The following is a 14,508-nucleotide window of genomic DNA, read 5'->3' on the forward strand; positions in this document are numbered from 1 at the left end:
TGCATTATAGGATGTGCTAAGGGATGCACTAAAAAATACACTAAAGTTGCGGTATATATATTGGCAGAGCCATTTTAGCACGACATAGGGTGGAAATAGAACGACCATGCGTATTGCGCGGCCTTCACATAGTGCAGCTCGTGCATTAAAATAGCGTGCTATTAGTGCAACCAGGTGCCCAGCAACGCTTTAGCGTGGCCAAATACACAGCCGGCGTATAGCGCAACAAGACACGCAAATAGTACGACTACGCATGCGATCGATACATAGCGCAACCGATCACACGCAATAGTGTAGCTCCTACTATAGTGCAGTCATGCGCTAAAATATAGCGAAACCAGCAGTATATATAGCATTGCATCGCTTTAGCACGGCCAGCTCATAGTGCAGCCAAACACGGGTTCAACCTATGCAATAGTGTTGCCTACCTTTGACATGGCTCAATGCACGTGGTATACGAACTTCCCACAAGCCCTATAAATTTGTAATAGATGCAACCTTTCAAGGTACGCCATTGATCTCTCAAGCCACTATTTCCTTCTCTCCTTCTCGTATACGGACTTAAGCATCGAAGTGTGGTAGACCGACACCATGTCGGCATCTATTCATCTTCTCTTTTTGCAGGTCGCTTTCGCCTTAATTAACTTCCAAAGCCAAGGTCTTATGAAGACTATCTACTCTTTCGGTCTTCCAAACAATAAGATCTCATCCTTCCCCTGTTCACAACCTATCTATCGAGTCTGATCGGCTTCTCTTAACTAGACCCAACCTCAACTTGATCAATCGATGGTCGATCTAATTCACTGACTCCCGATCCGATCGGCTTCCAAAAAATTGCATCAACATATATTTTTTGAATAATCCATCAATTATATTAGGAAAAGTAAATAGAAAGTTTCTATACTATCGTTTGCATCAAATTATTTTTTGAAATAATCGTAGAGACGCTTTAAAAAATCAATTAACTTGATCATTTGTGAACAAAAGAAAATAAAACAAAAACAATTAGAAATTTTTTGCCATCGCATCAGCTTATATTGGTACTTGGAATAATCACCTAAAAACAAGAAAATTGCCTTGATTTTGTTGCCAACCCATATTTCCCTTTCTTTCTAAAAAAACCACCACCGACACGTCTAACCGACTTAATAATTTGTTTAATAAAACTTTGTATTAATGTAACTAATGTTTTTTATGCTACACTTTTTACTTCCTTTTGCCTATTTTGTAAATCTTTTAGGTCAACCTAAATTTCCTTTTTTTAGCTTCTCGATCTTGTTGATTTTTAAACTTTCATAAGTTTCACACTTATGATTATACATCCTTTCATTAAACTTTACCATAAACCTACGTCCATAGCTTGCATTAGAGGAGAATTTTATAGTTGAATTTTTTAATGTGACATTTTATTTGAATGATAGCTAGAGAGATATATCATAGGTTCAATAGATTAAAACAATTTTTTTTCAGTTCAACAAATAGTGGAAGAAATTAATCAACTTTCCCTTTTTAATAAAAAGTTAGATAAACAATTTCTTAACTAGTTGAGCTAGGTTCATCGTGATAATTTAAGTCAATTTTAAGATATTAATTTAGTTAAAAAGTATGGTGGAAATATGTTAATCTCAAAGGTGGACTGTAATTACTCGTTTGACTTTTGTTACATTTTGTAAGTTTAAATTATTTTTAATTTATCAACCTGAAAATAATTTAATGGTAATTAACATCTCCTCCTTCATTGACGGGGAGGTTTCCAATATTTCTACCGATTTGTTATATTAAAAACAAAATCTATTGGACAAAAATGCATCTAACCATATTTTATTGGTCAATAATTTGTTCAACGAAATTAACATGATAAGATCGTAATATTACCTTTCTGAATTTATGTGACAAATACTAAACAATTTGACTAACACTGTGTTCAGAAAAGAAAAAACAAGAAGAAGAGATAACAGGAACCTTGAATGCTTAAAAAATTATGAAACTTTATTAAATTTCTTTACTTTTTGGATCTATCAAATTTGCATCACTACAAAACAAAGAAAGATAATTACCACACGATGCATCTTTAATTCCTTAGAAAAATTTCAAATCTAACAAGAACAACATTTTAATGTTCTCTCTAAAGGACAAAAAAAAAAAAAAAAAAAAGGAAAAATTCCATTTTGCCCCACAACGAGTCCTTCTCGAATATTCAATTTCACTATTATTGAATATTAATTCAATCTTTATTTTCTGAATATCGACATATAAAACAAGAGTTACTGTATAAGGTGGTCTAAATGGCCCATGGTTTTTACTTTTTACCGAAACATTTTTTCCCTCCACCAAATTTATTTATTATTAATTGGAGTGGTCTACTTCATAAAATATTAAATCAAAAAATAAAAAATAATTCATTTTCAAGCTCTTTTAAGACTATAGCACCCAATTTGACCAATGAGAAGATTAGACTAATAAATATCATTAATTTGAAATTCGCATCCAAGTGATGTAACTTGCTTGAAAAAAGAATAATAATATAAAAAAGCATAAAATAGATAATTAATAAAAATTTCCATTAACATCAGTGAGATCACAGAGCATATGCAAACGATCTTAAGCACGTGTATTTCTTTCGTCAGTTTGGATTCCAAATCTTGTCGTTCGTATCTTTTTCTTTTGGAGGTTAGTATTTCAATTTTTTAAAACCTTTTTTTTTATATATATTATTAAATATATTTAATTTTGGTTTTGTCAAAGAAATGTACGTAAAAGCCCCGGCCAATTTCAATTTATAAATATATCCACGACATTTAATTAACGACCAAATTAGCTTAAGCTTCAAGCTGTGTTTTTCTGTGGAATCCGATTTTAGTTCCGTACTATTAAATTATTAGAAGGGAAATAAAGAGGGGAAATCGTACCTGGAGAATGTAGAGAAAGACATATATGCCCAGGAAAAAATAAAAAAAAGTGGGGTTTTGAAGTTTATTTCGTCAAAGTTTTGTTAAATTCATTTTTATATACCATTCTGTGTAGATAAAAAATTTGATTAAGATTATAATAAAATCTTAGTAATTTAGTAAATATTTTAATTTTAAAAGATTATGAACGCCCATCTAACCATTATTATTAAAAATATATTTTGTTGTAGAAAATTGTTTTTCAACGAGGCTTTCGTATTGGTTAACATTTCAAATACATCTTTACGAAGTTCAAATTTGAAAAAGAAAAAAAACTTTATTAAAGGCCGATTCGGGTAGGTTTATATATGTTTTTGAAGAGTAATTTGTTTAACTAAGAATTTACCTATCGTGTATATATTCTTTAGGAAAAAAAAATTTTCAGGTCCTATTCAAAGTTTCAAAACATATATAATATAGTTTAAAAAATTAATCCCCACATATTATTGTACCTAATAAATAAAACCTCAAAATAGTAAATGCCCACCTAAAAATCTCTTAAATAGACAATATAATTGAACTATCAAAGTGATCAAACCTCGGAATTTATTGTAAAAAAAAAAAAGCAAAAAATTAGAAGATACATAGGAAAAGTATTAGTATATATATTTACAAAAATCCAACAATTTATGGGCGGATTTGGTGCTTAATGACATCAAATCAACAAGTTTAAATTAATATGGGAAAAAAAGACACAGATTGTTAATTTGGTACCGAAATATGCTTGACATGGAATAAATTAATTAGTTAATGAAAATTATAAAACAATTCATAGCATGTGGTCAAGTTCTTTTAACAAGTCCAAAATTAAAAATAAATAAATTAAAAAACTATAAAAATGGTAATAAGTGGGTAATGTTGAAAAACTTAAATTAGAAGAAAAAAAAAACTGGAAAAATGAGAGGAGGAGGGAGACAAAATATCATAATTTAATGTGTGGGGGCAAAAGAAAGATCTTCTCATTTCTCAACCCAAACAAAATAGAAAGAAAATAAAAATAAAAAATAAAAAATAGAATTTTTTTTCTTTTTTCTTTTTTGTGTTAAAGAGGCAAAAAAATCTAAAGAGTTCCTTCTTTGGTAGGACCCTCGAAAGATTTGCCGTCACTTCTCTATATAACATCCACCATCCCCTCCCTCTTTAATTTCTCCCCTTCTGAATTTCTGATTCTAAAAACCCTTTCGAACTTTTTCTAAACCCTTTCAAATTATATATAACATATATAATTTGATCAATTATAGCTAGATTATTATATTACCAAATGAAGGAGAGTAGTGGAAGAAAACAAGGCACTCTCTCCCCATGCGCAGCCTGCAAACTCCTCCGGCGCCGCTGCGCTCACGACTGTGTTTTCGCCCCTTATTTTCCCGCCGACGAGCCCCACAAGTTCGCCAGCGTCCACAAGGTCTTCGGAGCCAGCAACGTCAACAAAATGTTACAGGTTCGATTGTAAGATTGTCAGTCACATTGCTCGTATTTTTTTCTGTTTTAGAGTAATGCTTAATGTTAGATAAATTAGACGTTTGGTTCCAGGGGAGGGCAAACTTCTGTTTGAATTGTCTTTGATAGTATGAACAATTGAAAAATACCGACAACAAACACTCACAAATCGACAAAACCGCTCCCACAGACAAAAGAACATACTAGGTAGGCTAATTTCTTCACGTTACATAGAAAATTAAACAGCAGAAAAAAACAGGAAAAAGAAAAAAAAAGACTTGGGGAATCGACATGACGTTTGGCTTTTGCTTTCAATGGTGTTCCATCTTTTTCTCTCCTATCTTTTTTTTTTTTCCAAGTTGGATTATAACTTATAAGCCACGACAAGATTATTAAACGTCCCTTTCTCTTTTCTTTTACGTTAGTAAAAAATTAAAACCATATTTATTTTCTCAACTTTTCTAAATAATTTATAATATTTATAAAGATAAAATTAGAGTGTGAACAAATGAAACACTACGATTTTTTAGAATTTGTTTTATTTTCAGTTATAGTGGTTAATTACAGTTGAGGAGCCCACCCTTTGTGGAAAAAAGAGAAGAGCCCAAGTCTACCAAATTTTCTACTTTTTCAAAAAGCAGAGCCAAAAATCAGTTGGACGACCACCCCAGGAGATTCCTTGGCGTATGAAAGAGTAAAGGGATCATTTTATTAATTTGTACTATATAATAAATCAAAACTCTCCCTTTAATTAATTACCACATCACACATTAAAAGCAAATATAATGTTTTAATTATAATTAATTAATTTTATCATCTCCACTTTATGCTCCATTAAGCTTAAAGCTTTTGGAGAAATTACAATACAAACCTGAAGCTTTCTTTTTTTTTTCCCTTCTTTTGTTTGGGTCCATGGCGACAACAAAAAGCTTGCCTCTGCCTAGGTTTTTTTTTTCCCGCTTTGCTTTTTTGGTCGTGTAATAGCTCCAAAAGAAAGGGTAAGATTATTGTAAATGTTTTTTTTTATTACCATAAGGCAATATTATTTATGTAACTTTGACGTCATAATGACATCTACCTTAAAATTATAGAATTGGTATTTTTTTTCATACTTTTAATGTTACTAGTGTCACTAGAGTTGACGAATATATATGTCAATGAGTAGGAATTGCCAGAACACCAACGGAGCGATGCGGTGAGCTCGATGGTGTACGAAGCGAATGCAAGGATGCGAGATCCAGTGTATGGGTGTGTCGGAGCCATATCGTCGCTGCAGCAACAGATCGATCTCTTGCAAACGCAGCTGGCAATCGCGCAGGCGGAGGTGGTTCACATGCGGATGCGCCAATTCCCATCTACCTCCACTCCGAGCGCCGCCCACTCACCGGAAACTGCCGGGAAGCTGAACATTCCGGCGCAAAACAAGTCCTTTTTTACCATGGACATGGTTGGCCACGACAACATGGGGGAGTCCTTATGGTCGTCGTGTTAGCTAATTAATCTAAGCCTTAGGCGTGCGCTCTCTTGCCTTCACCTTTTTTTTCCAAATTATCATTATAATGTGCTTTCTTTTATCATTATAATGGGCTTGCTTTATTGTACGTCTGCTTTTTTTTCCTTTTTTTTTTCTCTTTTAATTTACATATATGTAACTTTGTAGAAAAGAAAACAGCGCCTAGGCGCCTACGCGGAGATCATTATGATGATTGATAACCATATTGTAAATGCGTAAACATTAATGTAATTAATTATGAGAGTTGTTATAGATTTCTATATGTTTTTAGTTTAAATAATCAAATTATTGTGTCTTTTTTTTTTAATGTTTGACTTAATTGAGGCCCACATGTTTGTTCTTGCTAAATGTTTATGCAAACAATTAAAAATTAATTCATTAATTAAAAAAAGGGATCATAGGATCAAGATCCGGTGAGATCCTTTAATTATCTTGTTAGTTAAAACTTTTTTTTTTTCTAAAGATTAGGTTTGTGCAAGAGAATCATACAGTTATATGAAGAAGAAGAGTCTGTAGTTGAAATTTTAGACCCTAATTTTGAGTTAATTATAAGAAGCATGCGCACACACATTTCCACATTATGTGAAAAGAACATGAATCGAATAGAAAAAGAAAATTGAAATTCTAAGCATGACAAGCTGTGGATCCGTTGCATTATTAACATTAGCCAATCTCTTTTAGGAAAAGTCATATGTTTTTGGAATCATTAGCTTCTCCGAATTTTGTCACGTCCAACACAAACTTATATGTTACAATAATGATTATCATATTCAGTTTGTGCACTTTATTGGCTACAAAAATGACGACCCAAAATCAATATCTAGTATAAGTATTGAAATATTTAAGCAACTTGATCTGTGTAAGGCCGGCAAGTCCCTCAATTTTGAAATGAACCTTCTTTCTGGATCTATCACTGTGACCCAAATTATAATCCGAGCGATTTATTTGTCCAAAAATAATTTACATAAATTGTGTGCCTTTCTAGGCCATTTTCTTCAATTTTATTTATTTATTTTCCTAACTTTCTAGTGGATGATTTTCAATTAATTTCTGTACTGAATTGGCAGTTGACTTCTCAAGATTGACATGATTGTTGAGTAGAATTATGGATTCTTGAAGGCGAATTGTTTTTTAAGAAACAAAGATTGACATGTGATTATGAACATTAATAATGAACAAAGTTCTACTGATCTCTTTCTAAAATACCAAAATTATTCCGTGGTTAGTAACTAACTAACTTGATGAACACAGTAAAATTCACAAATCAACATGCTAACTTCAGGTGTCAGATTTAATTATTTATGCCTTTTATGATCTTGTATTATTGCACAAAATGTCATCACTCAAGGACAATTATGAGCATTTTTTTCCTCCAATTCTGCACTATTTGTTAGTTTTGAAGTCTTAGAATACGGCCTACTAGAAATACTATTTTGGTTCATCATGTATTTTAAGTTTTCTTCTATTTTGGGTTGTGTAGTTTCCATCTTGTTTTATTGTTTATTGTAGTACTTTCAAGACTCTGTTTTAGTCCTTTATTTTTAAAAAGTGACTATGTTAATTATTGCATGCAATTTTTTAATACAAATTTTTATATATCATGGAAACTTTGTAGTACAAAATTATTATGACTACATTTAAATAAATTTATTGAATGTAATGTCAAATATAAAAAAAAAAATATGTGAGATGAGAAATAAGTTAAAAGAATACCAAACAGTCCCATTTAAAGTACAGGAATTAAAGTAGACATTTCAAAAGTACAAAGACTAAAACGGACAAAATCTAAAAGAAGTACATATAAAAAATAAATGTTTTGAATGTATAGACCAAAATAAAATCAAAACTGAAAAAAAGACTAAAATAGTATTAAAATCTTTATTTTGCTCTCATAGAGACATGAAATTGTTCACCCTTATTAAACATTTTTTTTAATTTAAGACCTAGATACAATATTAAAAGTTTCGAGTCATATTATATATTTTCTAAATATAACCTTAAAATTAAAGTTTAGGACTAAACTCGCGAGAAACTATTAATTAACGTATGCAATAGTAATAGTAATGGAGAGAAAAATCATATTAAAAAAATAAAATCTTTTAAAAATATCTCAACTATACAATGCATTTTTTCAAAAAATAAATCATAACACTAAGTATTCTCAATCATTTCAACTGATTAAAAAGAAAATTACACATGTTGACGAAATTAAAGTTGTCACATTTTGCTTTCACTTCTCGCATGAACTTCAACTGATCAAAAATAAACATTTTTTTTTTCCATTCTCAGATTCCACACAAATGAGGATGCATCATAATTTGCTTTCTTGAATCAACATTTAAAGTCAAAAAAAACCTACCAAGCCTGAGCCATCATCAATCAAACTCCATCTTACAAAAAATTTCTCCCAAGAATTTATTACAAAACTCACTTTTAATTTGGACTACTCCTATGAACTCTAAAGGTTGAATTTTGACAAGATATTCATAATAACAAACCTTGAAATCAATGCCCGACTACCATCCCCTATATCACCTATATATCCTACCCTATATATATATCAAATAAAAATATAGCAAGTTCATGAATGTCATCTATAAAAGCACCAAGTGGCAGAGATCTTTACCTTTCTTTAATTAATTTCTTGGAGTTATATGATTGAAACATTATTCATAAATCATAACCCACTTTGACTATAGTTTTAGCAATTTTATTTAAATTAATCCAAAAGAAAATGAATCAAGTTTTGGTAGTTTGGGCAAAAGGGTTTTTGATTTGAAGTTTCGAAAATATGATACTGGTTCGTTTGGGCATGAAATATCTCCAGTGAATTTTCAATTTTTGAGAGAACAAATATACATATGGGATCAATATCATTCTTTATATTGCAAAATTTTGAGTGGGAGGAAATATAGGATCTGTTGGGTAACATTCTCGTTTTTTATTTCCTGTTTGGAGTTTTTTATTTCTCTTTCTTGTTTACAAAATGTGTTTTGAATACTTATGTTCTTTTTCTTATTTTTATTTTTAGTACAATAACTTATGAGAATAGATATTCGAACTCACGACCTCTTGACTGAAAATATATATATTAACTCATGTTAATTTATTTTTATTTTTAGTTAAAATAAAATTTAGTAGATATGATATAAAAAGATATGACATATATTGAAGAATATATAATTCACTAAAAATATATAATGTACAATATAATTTCTTTGCTAAATTATTAGATTTAAATAAAGAATGAATTTGTAAAATATTTTTTATTTAAAATAAAATTATTTTATAAAAAAATAAGAATATATATATATAGAAAATATAAACAAACAAAAAGATATAAAATATAAAGATAAAAAAAGTCAAAAGCACAACAAATATAAAATATAAAAAACACAAAAATATATCAAAGAAAAAAATATAAAATACAAAACACGATTATTATTTCGTTATTGGTGAGATTCAGGTGGGCACCTAAACCACAGGGCTGGAAAACTCGATACACAGTAATTATTATTTAATCTAAGATTAAGAAATTTCCCCAGAAAAAAAAAATATATAAGATCAAGAAACAGTAACAGAACGAACAAAATTACTTTTTATAGTTTCCAAAATTTAAGGTTTTTTTAAAACATTTTTTAAAATTTAGAAACAACAAAGAGTACGAGTTACCCAACCTATCTGTTTATCAATAAGAAAAAAAAAGAAAAAAAAAATAAAAACGTTATAAACCAGCATTTAATAGTCAACTCTATACAAAGAGGAGAGTGGTGGCGAGATAAAGCCCATTAAAAACAGCCATGTTTATGTTTCTGGGTGATTGGTCTGATCTGTCCGTCCAGTTGCATACCATATATTTTGTGACTATTCTCTCATTATTTACTTATTTGGCTATTTTTATAAGATCTCTTCCATTAAATAACTGAGAAGAACATTAATATATAATTAAATTAAATTAAGATACCACCTATTAAAATATTAGTTATATTAGATTCTCATTACTTGTATATACGTAATATATTAGTGATAATCATAATTATTATGGTTAGAAATTTGTAATATAACTAACTTATATACCAAATTTATTACATTATTTTTAAAGTCAATGATCTATTAGAACTTTTTTTTCCGACATAACCAAATTTAGTTTAACTACTTCATATAAAAAATATATTATTAATTAATATCAATATAGTTCTATGCGTCTAAAATTAATTATATTTTATGAACTAATATCCCTAATAAAGGTTATAAATTTTTCATTGAGGGGAGTCGATCTCATATGAACAAAAAATTCTTGATTCACCACTATTTCTATCGATATATGATAATTTTGAGTGAAATTATAAACAAAATTAATTGGATTTAAATTCCAAATCAACCATTAATATCGCATTATTGTGAAAATATTGAAATACTAGCTATTTCCTTCTGACACTTATTTATACAAACTTTTGATTTTAAACTCTTGGGTCTAAATAGTTTCAAACAAGTTCGGCATATATATCTTGGGTCCTAAATAGGCTTGAAAAACCAAGAAAACTTGTATCTCCTGATCTACCAGAATTTGGCTCTTATCTACCGTCGTATGATCATATTGCCCACTTCAAATTAACTAACAGCGCTCGCAAGACTACTAAAATATTAATAAATGATATTAACTATTAAAATAACTTATTATCGGCCTAAGTTTTTGAGTTCCGTAGTGATAGATTCAACTCCATATGATTCGTATCCCGTTAAGATCTTTTGAAACGGGTGATAGGTGTTCCTGTACTAGAAAAGGAATCTGAATAATGGGTTCTCAACCACCAAATTACAAATGAGTCGGCAAAAGGCAATAAATCACCTACAGAATAAGTCACCCACACCCCACTTGGGCTCTTATACAACTCTTAGTGCTGTCTAATTCCCCCACAAAATCACCTCTTTCACTTCAAAATCCCAAAATCTTTTTTAACCCAAAACACCCAACAAGATTAAACTTCATTCTAAACTCACTAATTTCATGACAAATACAGATGAAGGCTCTAAGATGATCGAAGTTAAGAAATCTTATGGAATTATAACTTTTTATACATATAATATTTCAATTCTAAAAATTCACCACGGGATAAATGAGAGTGAAAATTTTTGTCGACTTAATTTTTTTTTAATATAATTTTTTCTTCTTGGCGCTTGGAACTAATTTGCATGAGATATAAGGACTAAATAAGAGAGAGCTGAGAGAGAAGGGAAAAAAAATAGTTAGTCGAAAGTAGAGGATCCGATCAAATTTTACAGTTTGGTAAATGTAATGATTGTGAAATTATTACACCCCAAGCCCACTGTAATTTGTCACATAAGGTAAATACATTAGACTTGCTGCCAACTCTTGCAGCCAGCTCTCTTCTTCTTCCTTATTCTGTCCAAAAAGAAAACACAAGCCAAACAAAATATGGTAAGAAAAATGGTCCACTCATCTGAAAAAGATCTTTTTTTTTTCTTTTTTTCTGATGGTTTGCCATATAAGTGAAAAGGGTTATAAATTTCTTGTAAAATAAGACTGTAAAATTTGATATTCTCACCGTTTCTCTTTGTTGTTTAAGGTTGTGAGAGGGGCTACTAATTTGGTTGGTTTTGAGAGCCATTAGTTCCGGGTCACACAGTTCGTTGTTCCGGGCAAACCTTCCTCGAACTCGAGTTCGTCTATCCGCTAGGGTTTTACGACATGCGTACTGTAAATGTAAAAGGTTAAGTTATAAGTTTAGTCTCTAAATTTTTCCAATAAAAACTTTAATAAATTTCTGAACTTTCAAAATTGTATTTCGAGATAGAAAGTTTCACCTTGATGGTTTTGTTGAAATTTCTCTGGTTTCTCTTTTTCAAATATCTGAGGATCCTCTCCTTCCTTTCTTCTTCTGAGTAGCGGCTGGCCACCTTAATATTGGTCTCTTCCACCCCATGCATTTCATTACTTTGAGTAACCTGCATGATAGTAATTTTTTTAATGCCCTTTTGGTTTCTATACAAAAAGTGGAGCCAAGAAATCAAAAACAAAGGATATTTGTCCTACACTTTTAGAATTGAAAGATATAGAAGCTTCTGCAAGATAGTTAAGATTGAGAGTTCAAATTACCCAGGAATCGTGGTAAAGGGGCTTGAAATCAGGCACGAAGCTGAAGAGCTCATCGCCGAAGTCACATGCAGTGGTGGCGGCCATGGCCGGAGGGTGGTGGCGGCCGCCGACTAAACTATGAATGCTACACAAACCCATGTTAAACTGATCAGGCAATGTCGGGACGGTCATGTCGGAGACTGAGCCGTAGGGGTCGGGATAAGGCATTGCGAGAAGGGCATCGGGGTGGTCGGGGACCGGCGACACCGTCGTCTGATCGAAGGAAGGAATCAAACCCTCCTCGCCTCCGGCCAACTCCATATTATTGCTTCTAATTCCCAACATTCCATCTGAAAAATTGTTGGGATAAAGCAGCTCCGAGTAGAATTGAGGAAACGAAGAAGCCATGGAAGATCTTAGAGAGAGAGAAAATGAGAGAAAATTCTCTGTTGGGGTCTCAAAAAATTTGATCTTTATTCGACCCCAAGGCTTTAGTTTAAGCATCCAACTTTTATAGATTGCAAATATGAAGAAAGAGCTGAAGAGAGAGGCTTGAAAGTTTGAGGCAAGTTGTCTTGGGCAGCTCGGTCAGCTGACCGTAAAACTAGGGCTGCAACTTTCCCACACTCAGCATCTTTATTTTCCCTGTTTATTGTTCACAACAAAAATTCCAAAACCATAACATTATTCACTTTTGACACCAAAACTATTTAAGAGAAAAGAGAGCTTAATTAGCCTAATATAAACTAATTAATTAATGTGCATTATCCACAATTAGGGATGAAAATATGATCATGATTCTTATATTAATATCCACAATGTATATAGAGGCTCAATCTCCCTATTTTGTTGATTAATCTTAAACATGTTTTCGTGGCTTTGTGTTTGTGGTGCGTTGTCTCCCTCCCCCACGCAACCTGCCTCTTTTTTTTAGTACAACAAGTGGGATGGCGGGTTCGAACTCTTGATTCTCTTGATTAGACATAGATCACAATTATCGTTGAGCTAAGCTTATGTTGGCAACCCGCCTCTTCAATTCTCTCTCCTCCTTTTTTTTATTATTTTCTCAAATATTTTCTCTCCACCTTTACAAATTCCACCTTCTCAAAATAATTTTCTCTCTTTCTAAGACTTCACTTATATATCTCTCTTAATCCTTTCAATATTTTTCCTTCCCATCCACTATTTGGAATTCGTAAAGATTGAGAGTTAATATTTAGAGAGAGAAATGTTGAGAGGTGTATATCAAGAGAGAGAGAATTTTGTAAAGATGGAGAGATATAGTATTTAGAAATGAGAGAGACAAAACAAGAAGAATTGAGTGGGAGAGATTTGCATTTAGTAAAAAAAATGATAAATTTTACGGGCGTCGTATGTGTTACTTGTTAGTATTATTATAAAAATGAAAAAGGTGAATGAAGAAGAACCCTGAAAAAGGGGCAATGGGCAGGCCTCGTGGGAATAGTATTCTTGGTACAGATATTAAAGTGGTATTCAGACTTAAGTACTGCTAAAAGAACTTAAAGAAACCCTATTTTTCTTTAAGGAAAATTAAAAATAAAAATAGGGCAACAAAAGAATCTAACACATGGGTCTGCCTTTGCAACAATATATTTGTAGAGCATCATCAACATGTCAAAGTACAACAATATATCCCCAAATCTGAAGGCTTCTTCTTAATTACCTATCATTTTTTTTCTTTTCTTTTCCATGGCATTTGCCATTAAATAGGCTTGAAAAGGGATAAAAAATAATATTCCTTCAAATGGGGCCTATTTCATGTCCTTGTTTTCTTGGACAAACAGTGCATTTTTAGATGTCCTTTGGAAGGAAGGACTGATTTTAACTTAGTTTTTGCATGAGAAGAGAATAGGGTTCTTCCTATTTTATATTTATTTTTTGGTTGATTATCTAAAAGCCATTTCCCTATAAATTTTGCATGTGGACAGACCAAAGCTTTGAATGGCCTAGCTACCTATATTTTCTTGTTTTTGACCATAAAGAAATGCCAAAAGAACCAATTCAACAGTACAGTTTGTCTTCTGTTTGCTCTTTCTTTAATCATGTGAAAACTTAGAGAAATTACACTAATTAGTATGATGTGTAAACAGTTGTGAGTGTGGAGCTAGATTTGACTATCTTCAATTTGGCCTTTTAGTATTGTACTCAAAAGAACAAATATAAATTGGTCTTTTAGCATGTTTAAAGTTTCAAAAATACCCTTTGTACTAAGGAAAAAAAAGTTCTAATGAAAAGTGATCGGTAATGTTATAAAACTAACAAAAGAAAAAAAGACAAGAAAAACATAAAGGAACACTAGAGAGAGATGAGGATAAGAGAGTAAAGAGCAAAGGTGAGATTTCTCTATTCAACTTGTATAATAAGATGTATTTTAGGAAGGTTTCGTACCATCACTATTTATAAAGTAACAAAAGTATTGGTTACAAAAATTGGGACATGAAATTTATGAGGGTTAATGGGTGAGATAATAAGAATGTGTAACGTATACG

The 14,508-nt window shown here is 31.3% G+C and overlaps 2 protein-coding genes across 3 annotated transcripts; one reads left to right on the top strand and one right to left on the bottom strand.

Moving 5' to 3' along the window:
- The first annotated feature begins 4,087 nt into the window (after window positions 1–4,087).
- ASL9 (ASYMMETRIC LEAVES 2-like 9) lies at window positions 4,088–6,153 on the top strand. 2 transcript variants are annotated; one of them, XM_022293919.2, is made up of 2 exons: window positions 4,088–4,389; window positions 5,554–6,153. In XM_022293919.2, the coding sequence occupies exons 1-2, from the start codon at window positions 4,210–4,212 to the stop codon at window positions 5,878–5,880; spliced, it is 507 nt and encodes a 168-aa protein (XP_022149611.1). In that variant the 5' UTR covers window positions 4,088–4,209; the 3' UTR covers window positions 5,881–6,153. The 2 variants fall into 2 exon arrangements, with proteins under 2 accessions (XP_022149611.1, XP_087977038.1); XM_088120912.1 differs by having other exon boundaries at window positions 4,090–4,397.
- Window positions 6,154–11,124: 4,971 nt separating this feature from the next.
- Window positions 11,125–12,512, bottom strand: LOC111018090 (uncharacterized). The gene is made up of 4 exons (XM_022294039.2): window positions 12,020–12,512; window positions 11,728–11,868; window positions 11,469–11,618; window positions 11,125–11,305 (listed from the first exon to the last, which is right to left on the bottom strand). The coding sequence occupies exons 1-4, from the start codon at window positions 12,500–12,502 to the stop codon at window positions 11,213–11,215; spliced, it is 867 nt and encodes a 288-aa protein (XP_022149731.1). The 5' UTR covers window positions 12,503–12,512; the 3' UTR covers window positions 11,125–11,212.
- Between the last annotated feature and the right edge of the window lie 1,996 nt (window positions 12,513–14,508).

Source organism: Momordica charantia (assembly GCF_013281855.1).
Source record: "Momordica charantia cultivar OHB3-1 chromosome 2 unlocalized genomic scaffold, Mcharantia_2.0 BLBB01000002.1, whole genome shotgun sequence".
NCBI lineage: Eukaryota > Viridiplantae > Streptophyta > Magnoliopsida > Cucurbitales > Cucurbitaceae > Momordica > Momordica charantia.